Here is a 20,134-nt window from a genome sequence, read left to right on the forward strand (position 1 = left end):
TCTTGAAGTTGCAATTTGTCCACTTTGAAAGCTTTCATTGAATAGTGAATTTGCCATATTGAATTATACGACTGCCTAGTGCTCATTAATGTTTAATGTATGTAGCCTATATTGAGAAGCTCTCCAAGCCTTTGCATCTCATGAGTGTGGATGTGTCTTTAATTTTATTTAACAGTCCTGAGTGTAAATATGTTCCACAATTCTTAATGTTTATGACATTTTCGTCACTGATGAAAAATAGTTGCCATTGGGAGAAATTGAATTATCCAAACAAACCCAACATCTAAATCCAACACTATAGACAATAACTTAAAAAAAATGTAGCCTAATGTTGACATTAACTAGATTCGCCCCATAAGTGTGATGCGACACTGAATTTGGTGGAGATTTCTGGCTTAGGCCTTATGTGCGTCTGGTGACGGTCTATATAGCCTAGTGCTATACCAACATCTTTCATGTCATTATTTCACTAACCTTGTGTAGCGTCTTGAACAGGTGGTGGCGATACATATTCAACACGCAAATCAAACATATGCGAGTTTTTCCTCTTTTTTTTTTTTTTTCTTGTCCATCTGATTTTGAATAGCTTTCAAGGACGTCAGCAAGATCACAGAGCACAAGTGGCAGATTCAAAATAGATTTAAATAACTGTAAATTTGATTTCTTTACTAAATTAACCACATTAATCAAGAACAACGGACAACTTAATGCATACAATCATGACAAATTAATTGTAGCATTTGAAGTTTCTACCACAGAGTTGGTAAAACATTTAAATTAACATTCAAATCAGCACACAATTTCAACAAATTATATTTTAGAATATTTTATATTCTTTTTTAATTCTGGACGGTCCACTTTTTCCAGAGGGATGCGGCAGAGAAGGTTGAAACATCTAATTAGCAAAATTCTGCTTTAACTTTTGAGTAAAAATATATATTTAACTTAATAGCAAAAATTGATGGGATCTAGGCCTATGTTTAAAAATCTCTATGTTTTTTTTATTTAATTATTTATTTTTTTTTATGTAAAGGGCTGTTTCGATGATCTTTGTTTAACAATCTGTTTCAATGATCTTCATGAAGACAGTTGTTGATGCAATGCATTTATCTTATAAAATTACGAATTACAACGAGTTATCCGTATATGTTGTTACTTTGGAGTGTCTGGAAAATATAAGAAACAACACTGTCAAAAAACGTTGCATTAAAATATGCACGCAACACACACACACACACACACACACACACACACACACACACAGAGACAGCATTATTAGTGGAAATAACCTGATAGGAAACATTGATTAGAATAGCCCTGCATCCTCTTATGAATTTCAATAAAAAGCTTTATGTGGGTTTTCAAGTTGGCTTTTTCCGAAACCTAAGAACCGAAGAGAGATTTCTAGCTCAACATACAGTTTCAGGGGCTAATGCAGTATATTTAGGCAATAGATTTTTTAGGATACGATCGGATATCCTGTGTGGATATTTACTCGACATATAGTTTTGCATACCTAGAGAAATAGCCTATAGGTATAAGCGTTTCACCATACGCCCCCGTGCCCTGCCATTTAATTAGATCCCCGGGGTGCGGATCAGCTTGGCACCGTCACTACGTGCAAGCGAAACCGGTTGTTTGTTTGTTTTTTGCTCCGGGAACACTGGCCACGGTCCTCGCGCGACTTCACTTCTGCACCGGCGGCGCGGGAAGAAAATCGAGCCCGCAGTCCAGCTGCAGCTCTTGGGGCAGTTCTGCACGACTCAATCGGATAGATGACGATCTAACTGTTCGGCCGCCGACAAATGCAGAGGTAAACGATTTTGGCATGAGCTCATTTACCCAAATGGATCTTTGCTGATCTCAAAGTCATTTGAAACGGCAAGTTCATCGAGGTAAAAATGAAATGGCCACAGCAATGCTGTTTGTCTGGTGATTAATCAATATTTTCGGCTATAGCCTAATAACTTATACTGTTCGGTGCCTGTCGATATTTTTTTAATCAGATGATCAAAGGGAATGCATGAAGCGAATGCATGAAGCAGTCAGTCAGAACTCTTTTTCACAATAATGCTGCGCACAGGTAATTTCTTTTAAAACGTATCATATCGACAAATCTCTGAGGTACACGTCGGGTATAGTCGTCAAATAACTCATTTTTAGGGCATTATTTCCCACCATCTACCGCATAGGAAATTTGAGTTATTTATTTTGGGCTGAGTCAGTACATTTACCTTAGCTGAATGTTTTTAAATTAAAATCGTGAAGATCTATTTTTTTTTTTTAGTCGTTGGGTTGTTTTGTTTAGTATATGGTGTTAAGATCCCCTGGGACAATATACCTGCCCACCTGTGCCGCCACTTGTTTTGTCGGCAATTTCCCTAAAGCCCCATTCAGCCTGGGAGTGTTAGTCAGATTTGTGATAAATAAATGTGAATATAATTTGCACTTTCAGGTAAGTAAACGCTTTTCAAATAAAAATTGTTAAATTGTCAGAGGCATTTGTAGAGAGCTATTCATTTCACACTGTTGATCAGCTTGAAGATTTGACATTATGAAATTGTCATATTTATGGGATATAGTAGGCCTAATGTTTATGGAAAAGAGCGACTTTGAGACACACACACACACACACACACACAGTGGTGTGTGTATTAACAGACCCCCAGGCAGTGTGTCAGAGTGAATAAGTGGATACACACAGACTTTATTATTGGTCCAAATAAGCCACACATGGGCTGTGTGAAAGTGTGTGTGGTTACAAGGTTAGAAAAACACACTCCAGTCACAGAGCACCATCATGGTCATTCAAAAAACAGCCCTGCCCTTTCAAAGTTTGTGGTATGGTCCGTGCTAGGAAATACCACTGCAAGATAGATAAATAAATAATTCAGTACAATTCAATAAAGATCTTGTGGAACCTGTCACACACAAATTCACACTCCTCACTGGTCGGAAAATGGGCCTGAAATAAGACATGATTGTCGAGTAGTGGCTTCAGAAGTGGCTAATCTTTTTGTGGTATAGGTAGAGTGCTTTTCCATGGGCCAATATGAGCATGGTGATTTTCTGAAGTGATTCTTGAGAGTACGAATATGATTGAGACTTAGCTGGGTGAAATTTGAGATTAACCGCAAGGTCATTTAGATGGGTTTCAGCATTCATTTACAAGACCTTCTGCACCTGACCATTCAGTATTGCCATTGTTAGAAAAAATATTTTTAACTTCTGCTCTCACTTCAAAGTATAGAAGTTTAAAAAGACCCAAACAACAGTATGATTTGCTGATAAGTCAAATTGGGGGTATGGATTTCATTATCATGTGCTAGAAAATGAGTACATCAGAGCTGGGAGTGGTTCACAGTGTGTTATCACAAGTCTGCAACCAAAACTATACTGGTTGAGAACACCAATTGCAGCTTCCTCCTTTTACTTTTTGCTTATTGCCCCATGGCTCAATTCCCTAATTTAAACTGAGATATTCAAATAAGTCTCCTATTGAGGATACAAGTAAAGCTAGAGGGAAGTGTATTTGAATATCGCTGACCAAATGCAGTCCAGTATGATATTCAATCATCTTGGTTTTTTACTAAAAGTTAGCAGTGAGGGCTTCTAAATTTTAGAACACAAGGCATCAGAACGAAGGGTTATTTCATTTATTTAAGCTGTAAAAATAGGCTCATGACTGTACACTGTATGCAGTGTGTGTACGCTTTCTTTAATACAACATGTCCCATTTAGATTATCATTATTTTGCATTTCAAATGTTTTAAGGTTGTTTTGCATTTAAAGGTTTTTAAGGATTTTAATGTTTCAGAATGATCATTTGGCGGTGTCTCTTTTGCTTTTAAAGTAATTACTCAAGAGGAGCCTAAGCCTTTCTCAGCCTACAAAGCACAAGAGCAAATACGAATAAATATGATAAAATATGGATGAATGCATATAAAGCATTGGCCCTCAGTGTAGCCCTCACTAAAAGGATTATCTGAAAGGGCAGCCATTATTACGGGGGGAGCTGGGTGGTGGGTGTGTGTGTGTGGTGGTGATTCCAAATGAGAACGGCCCCAAAGTTGTTGACAAGACGACTGCAAGATCCGCCACTGCACAGAACTTGGCTCACTTGCACTGAATATGACCAAGACCAATAGCCACAATGATTCAGCTGTTAAACTATTATGAGTAATTAAAAACTAAAACCACTGCAATACTTGCCTTAATACCATACAATTTCAGCAGTGTTTTTTCTTGGTTTCTACTAAGATGAAAACAGTGTATCTTAAGCCCAATTCCAAATGTTTCCCCTTGCAGGAAATTTGCACACATGAAACATTATCAAAACCTTATGTGTAAGCTTTGGAAAGGGCCTGACTTAATTCATTAATTTAAAACCTCATCTCCTTTAACAGGATCATTTTCATGAAAGCATGTATAGAGAAACATCTCTGAAAAGCCACAAAAGGTACCAGCAAGTAAAATATGCATTCGTGACAAATAGGATGCTTGCATTTGGATATACGCTAAAATAGGAAGAGGGAGAGGATGGAGCTTTGTCCAGTTTACTTTTTTCTTCTGTGGTAAAAAAAGAAGTCGTCTCCAGTCCAGTTTTCTTAACAATAGCCCTATTGATTGGAACAGTCAGCTAATTTGCATAAATATTTTTTTAATTCTGTAGGTCATTCAGTAGAAGTCATAGCTTTATCAAATCCAACCACACATTACATGCTACATCTTTTGTTTGGCCACTGAGAGGGATGAAAATAGTTATTTATGGTTAAAAAAAAAAAAAAAGGACCGGTGAATCCACTGTTGGAGTTTTTTCACTTTTATAGAATTTTGTATTATGCACAGAGGCTGTCACTATGTCTAATAGATTGTATTTAAATAAACTGATTAAAGATTGTAATTCAAAATTATACCCTGCCCTCATGAACATAGAAAATGTCATCAAGATCAGTAATACGATGCTTTAATTTGAATAGCTGCTGTTTGTACAATATACATTTGAAAAGCTCCGATTGACTGATGCATTAGTGAAGACCAGTACAGTGACAGTGGTGAAATTGTAAAACCCTAATAATTTGGCTCTATTCAATTGATTGAGTAAACTCATTCCCTCAGTTGAATTGAGTAATAGTATCTCCAAAACTTGTGTAATAAAGTTCACTTAACTTGATGTTCATTTAGATTGAACTTAACTTTTTAAATTAAGGCAACTAGATGCAAGTGGACTATACTCAGATTTGCTATTTAAATGTTGTTGTTTCAACTTAATAATTTTAATTGAATAACTCAAATTTAGGTCATACACAGTTTAAATAATGAAGATTATAACTGATTCTAGGCCAATCATTAAAATATTCTTATTTCCCCACATAAATGCAGATATGCCTATATTTCAGTTGCACAAGCACAAGGAGAACTGAGAAAGTGTTAAAAGAATGTTACAGGTTCAATACAAGTTAAGCTCAATCAACAGCATTTGAGGTATAATGTTGATTACCACAAAAATTTATTTGGACTCATCCCTCCTTTTATTCAAATAGAAAAAGAAGCAGCAAAAATCACTTTTGCAAAAGGATAGTCACTGGATATTAGCAATATGCATGTAAACACTTGACTTGACTTGACATGATTTTTCTGTGAATTTATATCCAACTTTACAAATTCCGGCCACCCACCCGACCTGTCTTGAAACATGGACCAAGGAGTCTAATGCACGCGTGAGTCAGAGGGCGGCCGAGAGCCTCCACGGTGCAATGAAGGTGAAGGCTGGCATGCACCGGCCCATGACAATGTAATGTCAACAAATCCTAAAATGACTGTTAAAATGACAATATAATCAACTTTACAGCTAAAATAATACATGAGTTTTAACAGAAATATTAATGTAAGCGCTTTTATTTTTTTTTATAAACTACACATTTCTGACTTCAATCCCTCCAAAAATGGGCTCCATTAACCTTGATTTAAATTTTATTCAAAATGCTGTCGATTGAGCTTAACTTGTATTAAACCCAGAATATTCCTTTAACGGGGTCCAACTTGACTAAAGGGGACAGGATACAGATCACCCTAATGGCGACATCACATGAAACAACTATTTGCAACAAAACATAAATAATAAACTACAAAAGAGTTTAAAAACTCTTTGAATTCTTAAAATTTAAATGCCCCCATATGTTCCCTTTGACCAAGGAAACATAATTACATAATTCAAGCGCAAGGCAGTGTGGGCAAAGCCTAAATTTTGTACTCAAGTTGAGTTTTTAACACAAAGTCTTAAGTCTATGGATTTTTAATGAAAAATAATTTCAAGGAACATAAATATTTGAGTTATGAGTCAAAAACTTGGCATTTCAAGTAATGTAATGTTGTCAAGAAATTAAGACTATTGATTTTCCAGTAATGACAACATTGTGGTTTACAGTGTATATTAGTTTATTATTATATTAAGTATATATTATTTATTGATCAGCACCCAATTTCCAAAAAGGACAGTAACCATAATTTAGTTATATTTTTTTATATGGAAGTGAGAGGCATTGATATTTTATTAACACATTTAATATTTACAACACATTTGTACCTGAAGACTATTCTAAAACACCTGCCCCAGCACATACACTGATACACAAACGATAATAATGCACACATGCACACTTGGGCATAAGCCCCATCCCATGTACACACAACACTGACAAAATGGTGCAATGGTGTCATTGTGCAAATCGGATCTTATCAACATCAAACTCTCCAATGAATCAGCCAGAAAGAAACACCGCCCTAAACATGCAACACATATCAGCAACAGTTAATTACCCTCTGACACTTTGCAACATGATGCCAGTGTTGTTGTTTTTTCCCCCCTTTTCTCCCCAATTTGGAATTATTCCCTAATTCCCAATGCACTCTAAGTCCTCCTTTTGGCGTAGTGACTTGCCTCAATTCGGGTGGCGGAGGACAGATCTCAGTAGCCTCCGCGTCTGAGACCGTCAATCGGTGCATCTTGTCACATGGCTTGTTGAGCGCATTACCGTGGAGTTGTAGCACATGTGGGGCTTCACGCTATTCTCCGCGGCATTCACGCACAACTCACCATGCGCCCCACCAAGAGTGAGAACCACACATTGTAGCGACTCTGAGGAGGTTACCCCATGTGACTCTACCCTCCCTAGCTACTGGGCCAATTTGGTTGCTTAGGAGACCTGGCTGGAGTCACTCAGCACACCCTGGATTCAAACTCGTAACTCCAGGGATGGTAGTCAGCATCAATACTTGCTGAGCTACCCAGGGCTCCATTATGATGCCAGTGTTTGACTGTTTTGCACAAATGGTTGCACCTTTACAGCGGTCCAGAATACCTGTTCAGGATGATCCGATTACTCAACATCTTTGTTACAGTACCATTCATGTATGTTATGATGTGATTATTAAACAACCATTGATAAGTACATGCTTGATGGGAGCTGAGGATATGAATGCAGACCGTATGAGAAGTGCCACAGAATGGACAATTGGGCACCTTGCCCAGAATTTCAGGACATCTTTGCCACTATGCTCTTTAAAGATATCAAATATATGTACTGGTGTGTGTGTGTGTGTGTGTGTGAGCGTGTATTTATCACTTTGTGGGGACCAAATGTCCCCATAAGGATAGTAAAACCCGAAATTTTTGACCTTGTGGGGACATTTTGTCGGTCCCCATGAGGAAAACAGCTTATAAATCATACTAAATTATGTTTTTTGAAAATGTAAAAATGCAGAATGTTTTCTGTGAGGGTTAGGTTTAGGGGTAGGGTTAGGTTTAGGGGATAGAATATAAAGTTTGTACAGTATAAAAACCATTATGTCTATGGAAAGTCCTCATAAAACATGGAAACACAACGTGTGTGTGTGTGTGTGTGTGTGTGTGTGTGTGTGTGTGTGTGTGTGTGTGTGTGTGTGTGTGTGTGTGTGTGTGTGTGTGTGTGTGTGTGTGTGTGTGTGTGTGTGTGTGTGTGTGTGTGTGTGTGTGTGTGTGTTTAGTAGTTAGCCAAAAAAGCTGTGTGTACCTGAACGGGAGGCACTCCTCTTCAGATGATTTCATGGTTGAGTGTCCTCCCTGTTTTGCATATGCTTTTGTTGTCAGAGTTTCTGAAATAAAAAAAATTATGAGAAAGTTATGATTGAAAAAATAGTGATTTTATAATTACTTGAAAGTACTAAATCTTCACAGTGAAGCAACCCATTTATCTGTTACACAGGTTTTAAATTCACAATTGCCTGCAGTAATGTGTGTATAATACCAGACACTTTAGACACAATTTTGGGTCAACTTTACCATTAAGATGCATTGCATCCCCACTTGACTGAATTTCAAGCATTCAGTGAATTCCAAACTATGGTTCAAGAATGACAACAAAGACATATTTACATTTGCATCTTAAACAATTTGCACTTGCCTTAATCCAGTAATATACTTTAAGTACTGTGTATGTGTTTTTTCACATGCTATCAAAACAACAACAAAAACAAAAAAACTGGAAATAAAATTTTGTTCTATCATTGTGTGAATTTTCATCCCTAGTTTAATAGGTCCAGAGGATTGCAAAATCTTATGGAAAATATTCACTCTTATTTTAACTCATGCTTTCATTTACCAGTGGTTAATATTACACATTTTATAATTGCAAAAAACAATGTCATGCTGTAGCCTATGTTAAAGCACTGTTCTTCTAAGTGTAGTGAATGGATATCTCTTGAATATTTATTTGTAATTTTGTTTCAATATGGGATAAGACTAAAGAAATTAAGTTTCTTTTAAATAAGAGGTTGATTGTCACCGCTGACTTTGTTTTGCATTTCATATATACTGTATTTTGTACCCTTTATGCTTATTACAGATGACATCTTATTTTTAATCTTTGGTATTTTCACCTATTAAGGCAGTAATAATTCTTTAAATAATTTTTCATTGTTATGTTTTATGCACTCTGGATTAATGGTCTTTCTCTTCATATCTGTTTGTGTCTCCCAGTGTAATGTTTTGGTCGATGTGTGAGTTGCTGTGGGAATGAGATTGCGTGGCAGGGATTTGGAGGATTCCACTGTCTCCTGGATACCAAGTGTCCTGGGTGTGCAGAGTGTCAGGCTCCGCCTTCGCCTTGATCGGCGTGACGACGGGGGGAGGGGCTTTTGGCAACTCGTTGACCTGGAGGGAGTGGAAGCACAGAGTGGGCAGCAGTTACGGGATAGGACACCACCAACTTGTTCACAAAGTAAGTCATTAATTCACGATAACTCTACTTAAATAGCGGAGTATACAATCCCGGACTTCCTTATAATCCAGACGGTCCTGAATTTTCAAGGTGTTGTTTGGAATTGGACATGTCAGAACTTAATGCATGTGGCCATGGGTTATCCTAGCATTCTGAAGACTTTGGTTTTAAGTCTTTATCACTCTTAAAGGGATAGTTCACACAAAAAAATTCCCTTATCATTTACTCAGATATGTATGACATTCTTTCTTCAGCAGAACACAAAGATTTTTAGAAAAAATATCTCAGCTCTTTGGGTTCATACAATGCAAGGGAATGGTGATCAGACATTTGTAGCTCCAAAAATCAAATAAAGAAAACATAAAAACAATCCATATAACTCCACTGTTTAAATCTATATCTTCAAAAGCTATATAATAGGTGTGGGTAAGAAACAGAACAATGTTACAAAAAGTAAATAATAAAAAACTATATTTTTTATTCCAAACCCTTTCAGATGTGAAAGTGAAACTAAATGGGCACCACATCATGTGACTTTCAGATGTAAAAGTGAAAGTGGATATTTAGAGTGAAAAAAAATTTTTTTTTAATAAATTTCTCACCCACACTTATTATATTGCTTCTAAAGATATGGATTTAACCACTGGAGTCATATGGATTACTTTTATGTTTCCTTTATGTGATTTTTGGAGTTACAAAGGTCTGATCACCATTCCCTTGCATTGTATGGACCTACAGAGCTGAGATATTCTTCTAAAAATCTTTGTTTGTGGTCTGCTGAAGAAATAATGTCATACACATCTGGGATGGTATGCGGGTGAGTAAATGATGAGAGAATTTTCATTTTTGAAGTTTCCTCTCAAAAGCCTGTGGATTGTGCTATATATGCAAAGAAGGACTGTATTTTCCAGTTATGGGGAATCGGTAGAACCTTCCTTTGGAGTGTACAGAGACCTACATTTACAGTACCAATAATTTTTACCTACTGAATTTAATAGGAATTTGGTTGGACAGAATTTTCACGATGTTAAATGTAACCATAGACATGTGAAAGAAGAATAATTGGGAACAGGTAAGATAAATACAGTATAAGAGAGGATGACATGGACAAAATGACAGGAAAAGAGAGCAGATGAGATCCTCAGTTTATTACAAAGAACTCTTCGCTCCAAAAAGATTAATGGAGATTAATGTGTGCCATTTTTAATTATTGCTGTCCCTGACCTCAATGTGGAAGGAAAAAAAGAAGATATTTCTCTCTTTTTATTTTTGCTTTTTGGGATATGGTGTATGTGTTACACAGTCATTAATTAGGGCCCATGCCTTGAAAAGATCTCATCGTTTCATATATCCTTCATACTTTTACTTTTTACCTCAGGCCAACTGGAAATCATCTATTTAGGGTTTTTTGGAAAACGCATGCAATGGAATGTGAAATACTCCTAGAGAATTCCACCAATCGCCACGAAACTCGGTCAGCATGAAGTCAAGACATTGAGGATGAAAAATTGAAAGCGGATTTTTGATATCTCGAACGGTTTGGCCGTGGCGAGGAAACGAAATTATGCCGCGAAAAGTGAAACAGGAAGTGTGTTATAACTTCTGCATACATTTATTGATCTCGATGAAACCGCAGCAGTGTGATCGCTGGAAGAAGCCGATCGCATGGATGTGACTATTGTGAGTCAAAGTTATAGCGCCACCAACTGGCAGAAGGAAGTGTGTCACTTTCAAAATGCTTTAAAATCACTCTCTTATTGTTACACGATTTACATGAAACTTTGTGTCTAATGTAAACACACGGCAGATGTAGACGTGTGAAAGGATTATTGAGATCTTAAATACTGTTGTCGTGGCAGCGCTTCAAACTTGAATATTCTTTTTTGATGCCTGGTGCAGGGGCTCAGTAGCGCCACCTTTGGACAAAAGTGGGGTATTGGTTTCATACTTCGACCTAGAGTAACAAAACTCAGGAATTATATTGTTCTCATCGAGCCGGACAACTTTCTAATTTACAGTCATTAGCTCAGACCAACAGAAAGTCAGATATTTTGGTTTGAATGTGGAACACATTGCAAAGGAAACTTTGAAGCTCCAAAAACCCCATAAAGGTAGCATATAAAGGGAGCAAATAGCAAGGAAGTGTGTTATAACTTCTGCATACATTAACTGATCTCGATGAAACTTCAGCAGTGTGTCACATGGATGTGACTATTGTGAGTCAAAGTTATAGCGCCACCAACTGGCAGAAGGAAGTGTGTCACTTTCAAAAAGCTTTGAAATCACCTTCTTATGTCTCAAGTGAACAAACAGACCAACAGAAAGTCAGATATTTTGGTTTGAATGTGGAACACATTGCAAATAAACTTTGAAGCTCCAAAAAGCACACAAAGGAAGCATAAAAGCAAGGAAGTGTGTTATAACTTTTGCATACATTAACTGATCTCGATGAAACTTCAGCAGTGTGTCACATGGATGTGACTACTGTGAGTCAAAGTTATAGCGCCACCAACTGGCAGAAGGAAGTGTGTCACTTTCAAAATGCTTTGAAATCACCCCCTTATGTCTCAATTGAACAAACAGTTGATAAAGAAATCGGGTATCAATATACTGAATTATGAATTATTGCAGTGATCAACTGTGATGTCCGGTTAAGATGAAAATAAACTATCGCTCTGTCTAAGCGATTATCTTTCTGAAACACGTCACAAAAACTTACAGAAACGGATAACACAAACATGATGTTGGAAATATACACTTATCAGAATAGTTATATTAAACTTGTCTATTTCAGTTAAAGCCATTTAAGTTATAAAGCTGTCTCATGTGTAATTTCTCCTTTAATTCTATAATATAACCACTAGGTGGAGGTCTAAGCCTATTTTCTGTATTCTCGTTGTTTTAACGTATGAAGAAGACTTACATGTTGTTGAGAACGCAGTAAAGTGTGACGCATATTTCGTTCTGTGAGTTTTATGAGTACTCCGAGTCTTTATTAAAACCAACACATGAAACATATGTCTAAAGAAAGTAGGGATGGGCTGATCGATCCGAACGTATCAAAACTTCCGAGAATGATGATCAAATTTCAAAATGCTTTGAAATCACACTCTTATATTGTAAACCTGTGATAAAACATCGATGCTTGTGTTTTACATTTTTAAGAAAACAACAAAAATGGCAGCAAACAGCCGCTTTTATAATTATTGTTTTGCGATCTTTGCGATTGTTTTTCTTTCTGATTAGTTTTCTGATAAAACTACCTTTTGTTGTTGAAATGACGTTGTTCCAACGGGAGCGCGAAGTGGAGGGCGAGTCCACCTTCTTCATGTAGCCAATCAGATGAGCTAATCGCTAACTCTCGATTTACACTTATCTGATTGGTTTAAAAACACGCCAGTCACCAGAACACATCTTTAACATAATTTGGCTCACACCCGTTCTCGTTGCTGCAATGGTACTTTTAACGCACACATACATGTTAAATAATAAATAAATGAACAAATGAATAAATAAATGTATAAATAAACCATGATTACTTAAGGTTACAAATACACACACACACACACACACACACACACACACACACACACACACACACACACACACACACACACACACACACACTCACACTTCATCATTGCAATCTTGACATCGCAGCCTGTTCATTATAGCCGCAATAAAATATAATAATAAAATAGTAAACCTAACATATATAAATTACTCTGTTTAAATTAGGGCTGGGCGATAAAACGATCTCGATATGGCATCGCGATAATATTTATTTAGACTACGATGATAAACTTTTGACATGTTTACTCGATATGGATAGACCTAACAGCCTATTACAAAGCAGAAATAAACGGACAACAGCCAGTCAGAATGCAGATTTTGGCTTGTGCGTCTAAGTACACGCCCATTTGCTAGCGGAGCACTGTTTGAGCTACCGGCAGTGAAGAAAGTGAATGTAAAGAAAAAATGAGTGGAAACGACGAACTCGAACTATCTTCCAAAGCTGAGGAAATTGTTAACAAAAAAGGTATCAAGACGTCAATTATATGGAAGTGGTTTGGATATCTGAAAAGCGACGACGCGCAAATAAAGACGGTCTGCGAAATATGCCGTCGGTCGGTGAAGACGGGAAACACGACAAATAAAACCTTTTCGTCACCTGAAAAGGTACCATCCCAGCGACCACACCGAGAGTATGAAAATGCGGGCCCATGTTAATGTTACTCCGTCCAAAAGTTTTGCAGACTAGTCTTTCTGGCAAAAAACCTATAATAGGGTAATTAGGGTTACATGAGCACTACCTAAAAGGTGTAGCATAGTGACAGGTTTACAATGTTTACATTTTGCACTTTTTACTCAGATTGCTACCTCTAAAACATTTGAGATATATAAAACCAGTACACAATTAATAGGGACTTGCCAGGAACTTTGTGGTTCACTTGTTTACATTTGTTGTCTTGGTTGTACCTCTGCAAACATTTTGAAATGTTTGCTGCCCTGCCAAAGAAATTTGATGTGATAGTACTGTAGTCACGGCTTTTAGTTTTATATTTTATAATAAGTTACAAGGCAAGCTAACTTGCATTGTTTTGTCAAGGCAGATAAAGCATGTTTGCTAAAAGTAAAATGTTAACATTTAGATTTAAAGTTTATCAATATTCTTTTATAACAAAATATATTCTCAACCAATCCATGTTTGCACAGTTAAATGTTTGCATTGTTATTTATTTATTTTAATAAACTATATTGTTCAACTATTGATCCTTCTGGTTTCTTCAGGCATCATTATCAGTATACTTTTCAAACGGGCAGCATTATTAAATTATATATCGTAACAAATATCGATATCGATCAATATGGAAAAAAATATCGTGATAATATATTTTGCCATATCGCCCAGCCCTAGTTTAAATAGTCAGTAGTACAATTCGTATCATTCACAGTAAGCACCGCTCCACTGTGACGTTTCCAAGCATATTTTTGCGCATGTAAAGAGGATGATTTTCTACGTCGGTATTAGAGCGTGAGTAAAGTACAAAGCCTATAATATAGAATAGTTTAGCATCCAAATACATCGCAAATGTAAAAACATTTTGATTCTAAAGAGAGAGTTTTTTTTATTCGTGGTCTGTTCTGAATTTAAATTTCAAGGATTTGTTGTGGAATGTTTTGAGAGTACCATCAAATAAGAATAATTCAACTCTCGTTTTAGTGATTCCCTAGTTATTTTTTTTTAGTTTTTTCATTGTTCTAATCAGGTAAGGCAAGTAATATTCTCTGTGTCTTTATATAAATAAACCAAAACCAAAAAGTTTGAGAACCGCTGCTTTATGGCACGTTTTGGATTGTGGTCAGCACAGAAAACAGCGCACGATTCTTGAATGGTTTGAAAGTTATATTGAAATGCTTACAAAGGAATGGATAAGAGGAATTGACATTTTTATTTAAAAACAAGTCATCTGAAACCTGACATCAAGTAAGGTGAGGAACAACGAATTTCACACACTTGGAAAATGCTTTTTATTTGAATGAGTGAACGTGGCTCTTAAAAGAGCCATTGTTGCTGCCCTTAAAAGGACATTTGTTGCTTCATCTTCTGAGTTCCACCTGCAGAGCTTCTCGGAGGTTGCTCGGCAGAAGCTGGTTTCCCACTGGTCTCAGGTGGACTCCGTCTCTGCACAGATGGAACAAGCCGATGTTTCTGTGGTGAATGCAGCGCATCTGCCTCTCTGCCAAGAAGCCAGACATGGCGCCGTTGATCCACCGCCGGCTTCATTCAGTGCCATAGCCAGTCCTGCCAGTCTGTCCTCTCCAATTTAGATGGGGTAAAATGCCAGAAAACACCATCCTGGTTCTGGGAAACATTTGTAAGACTTCGGTCAGGTCACTCTTTATTTCCGAAGAAAATCGAGGCGGTTGCGGCCCACCCGACACAAACTGTTCCCTCCCAGGTGAATAATGAGAATATCTGGAGCTGTAGCTTTGGCCCTGAGAGAGCGCAGAGCTGGAAACAGCTGCTCCCAGAGTCTGGCTCCTCTGCCGTCCCAGGTGATCTCACACTGAAGACCGAGGTTTCCGTCCAGGCGCTGCTCACAGAAGCGAGTATGCAGTGTGCGGATGATGGAACTGCCGACGATCCAAACACGTGAAGCCATCTCAAAGACGCAGTGAGGGAATGTGATTTACAACCGGTATTTATGAGTGTTGCACGTTTGGTTCCTAAAGGTGTTACAGGCCCCACCCATTTCCAGATTCAATAATCGGCTCGTTCTTACATAGTAGAGCACGTTCAGCACATGCGCAGTCTTCAAAAACGGTGCTTTAAATCTCTTGACAAACTAAAAAACATAAATAACATTTGTATGTGTTCTAAACAAAAGACACAGGTTGTACTGAATGTCAGCTTGTTTATTTGGCTCAAGATAAGGATTTATTAAGTCCACATGTCATGCAAACAAGAAATGCTTCTAACTAGGTCGAGAGCTGTCGTTGCGAATGTTCGTTGGAGCTCTACAGCACACATCTTCTCGACAGTCAAAGCGAGGTTACGTTATTGCCCATCGTGCACAGAAACCCTAAAGGCACAGGGGTGGCGGTGCCACCGGCTTGGGCCCGCCATCGCTGCTTGCAGCTATATTTTGTTTTGCTATTTTTCACCTTTAACAGGGTCTTGTTGCAGTATAAGGTCTGTCTGTTGCTATGGCAACGTGCCATGTATGAAATAAATAACTTCTTGCCATTGTTTGTAAGGTGTAACACATCCATTTCGATTTTTTTTTTCTTCACAACACAACCTTCTTTCAAAGCTAGGCGTTGGCTGGAGGATTTGGCAAACAATGCTGGCTTTTTTTCTCTTGTTATTTTGGTGTTAGCTGGTTGATGCCATTAGGTGTTTGTGTGTGTTGTTTGTGTGAGTGCACATTATATTGCACAATGTAAGCATGTGTACAATCAGTTGGAATGATGGAAATTATTATATGCCCAAAAGTGGTCAACATTCCACCAGGAATAACTATTGATTCATGCATCATGCTTTTGTCCAACTTCCTCTCCTTCTCTCTTATTTAAATAGACACATGTGCACACTCAATGTATCTGTCTCTCACTTGAATAGACACATGTGCACACTCACAATCGTTCTCGCTTACACGCACGCGCCCACACACACACACACACACACACACACACACACACACACACACACACACACACACACACACACACACACACACACACACACACAGTGGTTGTATCTCTTCTGCAGTGTTAATGGGTTTGAGATGATTGAGTTGCCACCACAATGGATATGTAACTTTAATTAACTTTTGATTTATTGGCTTCTGTATTCAGCCATAATTAGAAATTAAATATAGCAATCAGCTGGATGGGTGAATGACACCCAGCTCGGAATCAGGCTATAACTTGAGCTGAATTTCACAGAATTCAGTGCCCATTGTACAAAGACTGCCCTGAATGACCTCCTTCTGTAAAGGTTTATGTTTCTCTAATTTGTATAGAGGCTTTGATTTTGTGAATTCTGTTTGTCACAGTTCCAGGAGTTTGTTCATTACCAATGGTTTGCTTCTTTTTTGTGGTCAATAATATGGCTCCCCAGAAACCACTGTCTCTCAGCCATTTAAAGGGAATGTTATTCCTGTGATAGCAACTTATGCTGTGCCAACAAGATTATTCAGTGAATCAAGTCCTCATATATAGACATTAAAAACTTTTCTTTCTTTCTTTCTTTCTTTCGTCATGGCAACCCACAGCTGATTATTGATCTTGCTGATGACCCATTTGATTTTGTGTATGTCTGATGTAGTTTGCACTGTGCTGGTGCTGGCATTTCTGTGTTCATGCATTCTTCTTTTGTTGTGTTAAAAGCATGTTTCTCCGTGTTAAGGGATTGTGTTATTACAATATAATTACGGTCTTGTTTATTGCATTTTCCATTTATTTTCTTTTGCATTTTGTACATTCTCTGAATTTTTTAGATGCACAATTGGGTCGCCGGTTTGTTCTGATAGGGTCATGGACAGCAGGGAAATAACAGTGCTAAATGCAAAAAAATAAAATGCAACTAAACTTGTAATCTTGGGTGGGATTTAAAAGGCAAATCACCTTTTAAAAAGGAGGGAAAAGCAACCCATACCTGTTGTTGTTGATGTCAAAGCTGTCCATCCTAACCAAACTCCACACTCTAAAGTATTTGGCCACTTGGTAGAAACTAGGCAAATTAGGCAGATACCAACATGGTCAGGACAGGACAGGTTGAGTGACACCTTTAAAAACTATGTACAAAACAATTTACTATTAAGCTTATGCAATTTACTGGTAAGTACTGCTCATTCTAGTTTGTGTACTTTTGTACCATAAACTGTTGGATCTCAACCTGGGGGTAGATACAATTATTTGTCATTGTTTTATATATATATACATATATAAATATGAATAAGAGTTATGTCTTCATTTTCATTGCTTTGCAGTTTGATGATGCTGAACATGAACCCAAGAATTTTTGTTCCAGAACTGTGTGTTTGTGTCTGGTTGGACAGGGTTAACGACAGGGATTAAGAGACAATTGGCTTGACCTTCAGTTGACCTGGAAGCTGTTTATCACATGCAAGTATCCAAGTGGGAGGTCAGGGACAGGTCTGTTTGAAAGATAGTCCCAGGAGTGTGTGTGTGTGTGTGTGTGTGTGTGTGTGTGTGTGTGTGTGTGTGTGTGTGTCTGCACTTGTGTACAGATGGAACCAGGAGAGCGTGTATTCGAAGTGCTTGTTAGTATTCCTGTAGCTGCAGAGTGCTGATGTAGGCTAAAAGGAGGGAAAAAGTAATTTAATGCTTGATGGTTTAACCTATTTATTCAAAGAATTTGGTTGGATGTAATTTCAATTGTCCAGTCTACATGGTGCTCTGGCTTGTCTTTCAGCTGTATATCTAACAAAATTATACTGTACAGAGCAATCCAGAAGACACATGACCTATGCTGTCTGTGCACTTGCCAGAATGCAATACGGTAACCCCCCATTCCATTCCGTAGCACACTGAGGGAGTGCTGTACATTCCCAGCGTTCCTCTGAGGGGGGGAAGAGGCAGCTTCTTTGACTCTGTACTATGCAACGACTCAAGTCAGGAGACAGAGACAGCAGTGTTAGGATTATCCCTTAGTTTCAGCCAAAGCCCAAGAGTGGGGGGCTCTGCCCAACTGCACCTCAAAACATCTTCTGCTTGGGTTTATCTGGTCTAATGTATTAATGCCAAGAAACCATTGACTAGTGCCACCGCCGATGAGCAAAGTTGGAGAGAGAAAACTGACTAAAATAAACTGCTTCATTTTGGCATTCAGGCAATGCTGAAATGTGCCATTGTTTCAGTGTTGGGTTTTTAGCAGTATGCTTTGATAAAAACTGAGTGTTATATTTCCACTGGTTTGCCTTTCTATTTATCAAATAGAAAGCTTAGCTTAAATGTAATGCAGGCACATGTGAAATTATATCTGCTGCATTTCTTGGATTTTATTGTGTTGTATGTGATACTAAAACTACGCATTTTGCGCATATTTACATCCTATGACAAAGCCATATCAGGTCATAACTTTATTTTCATAATTTTAGAGTATTTACTATATGCCTTATTATATGATTTGCAATAAAGCACCTGAATTTTAATAAAAGAGATGCAGCATGCCACATTCATCCAGACAATACCTCATTCACTGCTTCATATGGATCCTTAAATTGCACTCATTTGTTTAATATTGTTCTCTTAGCTTACATAAAAATAAAAAAGTCCAATGTGGTTACATTCATGTTGCTGTTAAAAGACTCATGATCTCTGTATAAGATTATTAATTAACCTATGTGATCTTATTGGGTTTTTAATGGGTGAAGACAGGCTAATATTGCATATGTGGGATTTTATTTTTTATTATAAATATGTAAAAGTTAAACATTTACAACACAAGGTTGATGTAGGGAAATGTAGATTATTCTAGATGTTCAAACGACCCCATTTGTAGATTTAGAAATCTTGGTATTTTGCATGCATAGGCTAATGATTAGCATATAGCTTGAAACGTCATGTTTGCCTTTTCTGTGGTGAACTCATAAAATGTATTTGGGAGCAACAGTGTGCCGACTTTGTTGTGAGTTTTTATGGATATACAGTATATATACACTCACCTAAAGGATTATTAGGAACACCATACTAATACTGTGTTTGACCCCCTTTCGCCTTCAGAACTGCCTTAATTCTACGTGGCATTGATTCAACAAGGTGCTGAAAGCATTCTTTAGAAATGTTGGCCCATATTGATAGGATAGCATCTTGCAGTTGATGGAGATTTGTGGGATGCACATCCAGGGCACGAAGCTCCCGTTCCACCACATCCCAAAGATGCTCTATTGGGTTGAGATCTGGTGACTGTGGGGGCCATTTTAGTACAGTGAACTCATTGTCATGTTCAAGAAACCAATTTGAAATGATTTGAGCTTTGTGACATGGTGCATTATCCTGCTGGAAGTAGCCATCAGAGGATGGGTACATGGTGGCCATAAAGGGATGGACATGGTCAGAAACAATGCTCAGGTAGGCCGTGGCATTTAATCGATGCCCAATTGGCACTAAGGGGCCTAAAGTGTGCCAAGAAAACATCCTCCACACCATTACACCACCACCACCAGCCTGCACAGTGGTAACAAGGCATGATGGATCCATGTTCTCATTCTGTTTATGCCAAATTCTGACTCTACCATCTGAATGTCTCGACAGAAATCGAGACTCATCAGACCATGCAACATTTTTCCAGTCTTCAACTGTCCAATTTTGGTGAGCTCTTGCAAATTGTAGCCTCTTTTTCCTAT

General features: G+C 37.8%; 1 protein-coding gene across 2 annotated transcripts in view; it reads left to right on the top strand.

Annotated features, from left to right (window-relative positions):
* Positions 1-1,362: 1,362 nt before the first annotated feature.
* Positions 1,363-20,134, top strand: part of LOC127623859 (sex comb on midleg-like protein 4) — a 40,347-nt gene continuing 21,575 nt past the window's right edge. Inside the window, exons 1-2 of one of the 2 annotated variants that reach the window (XM_052098430.1) lie at positions 1,363-1,813; positions 9,017-9,257. In XM_052098430.1, the coding sequence (XP_051954390.1) occupies positions 9,053-9,257 (205 nt within the window). In that variant the 5' untranslated portion in view covers positions 1,363-1,813; positions 9,017-9,052. Of the gene's footprint in view, positions 1,814-9,016; positions 9,258-13,225; positions 13,297-20,134 lie in introns of those variants that run through there. The other variant, XM_052098431.1, reaches the window with a different exon arrangement.

This window comes from Xyrauchen texanus, chromosome 30 (genome assembly GCF_025860055.1).
Source record: "Xyrauchen texanus isolate HMW12.3.18 chromosome 30, RBS_HiC_50CHRs, whole genome shotgun sequence".
In the NCBI taxonomy this organism is placed as follows: domain Eukaryota; kingdom Metazoa; phylum Chordata; class Actinopteri; order Cypriniformes; family Catostomidae; genus Xyrauchen; species Xyrauchen texanus.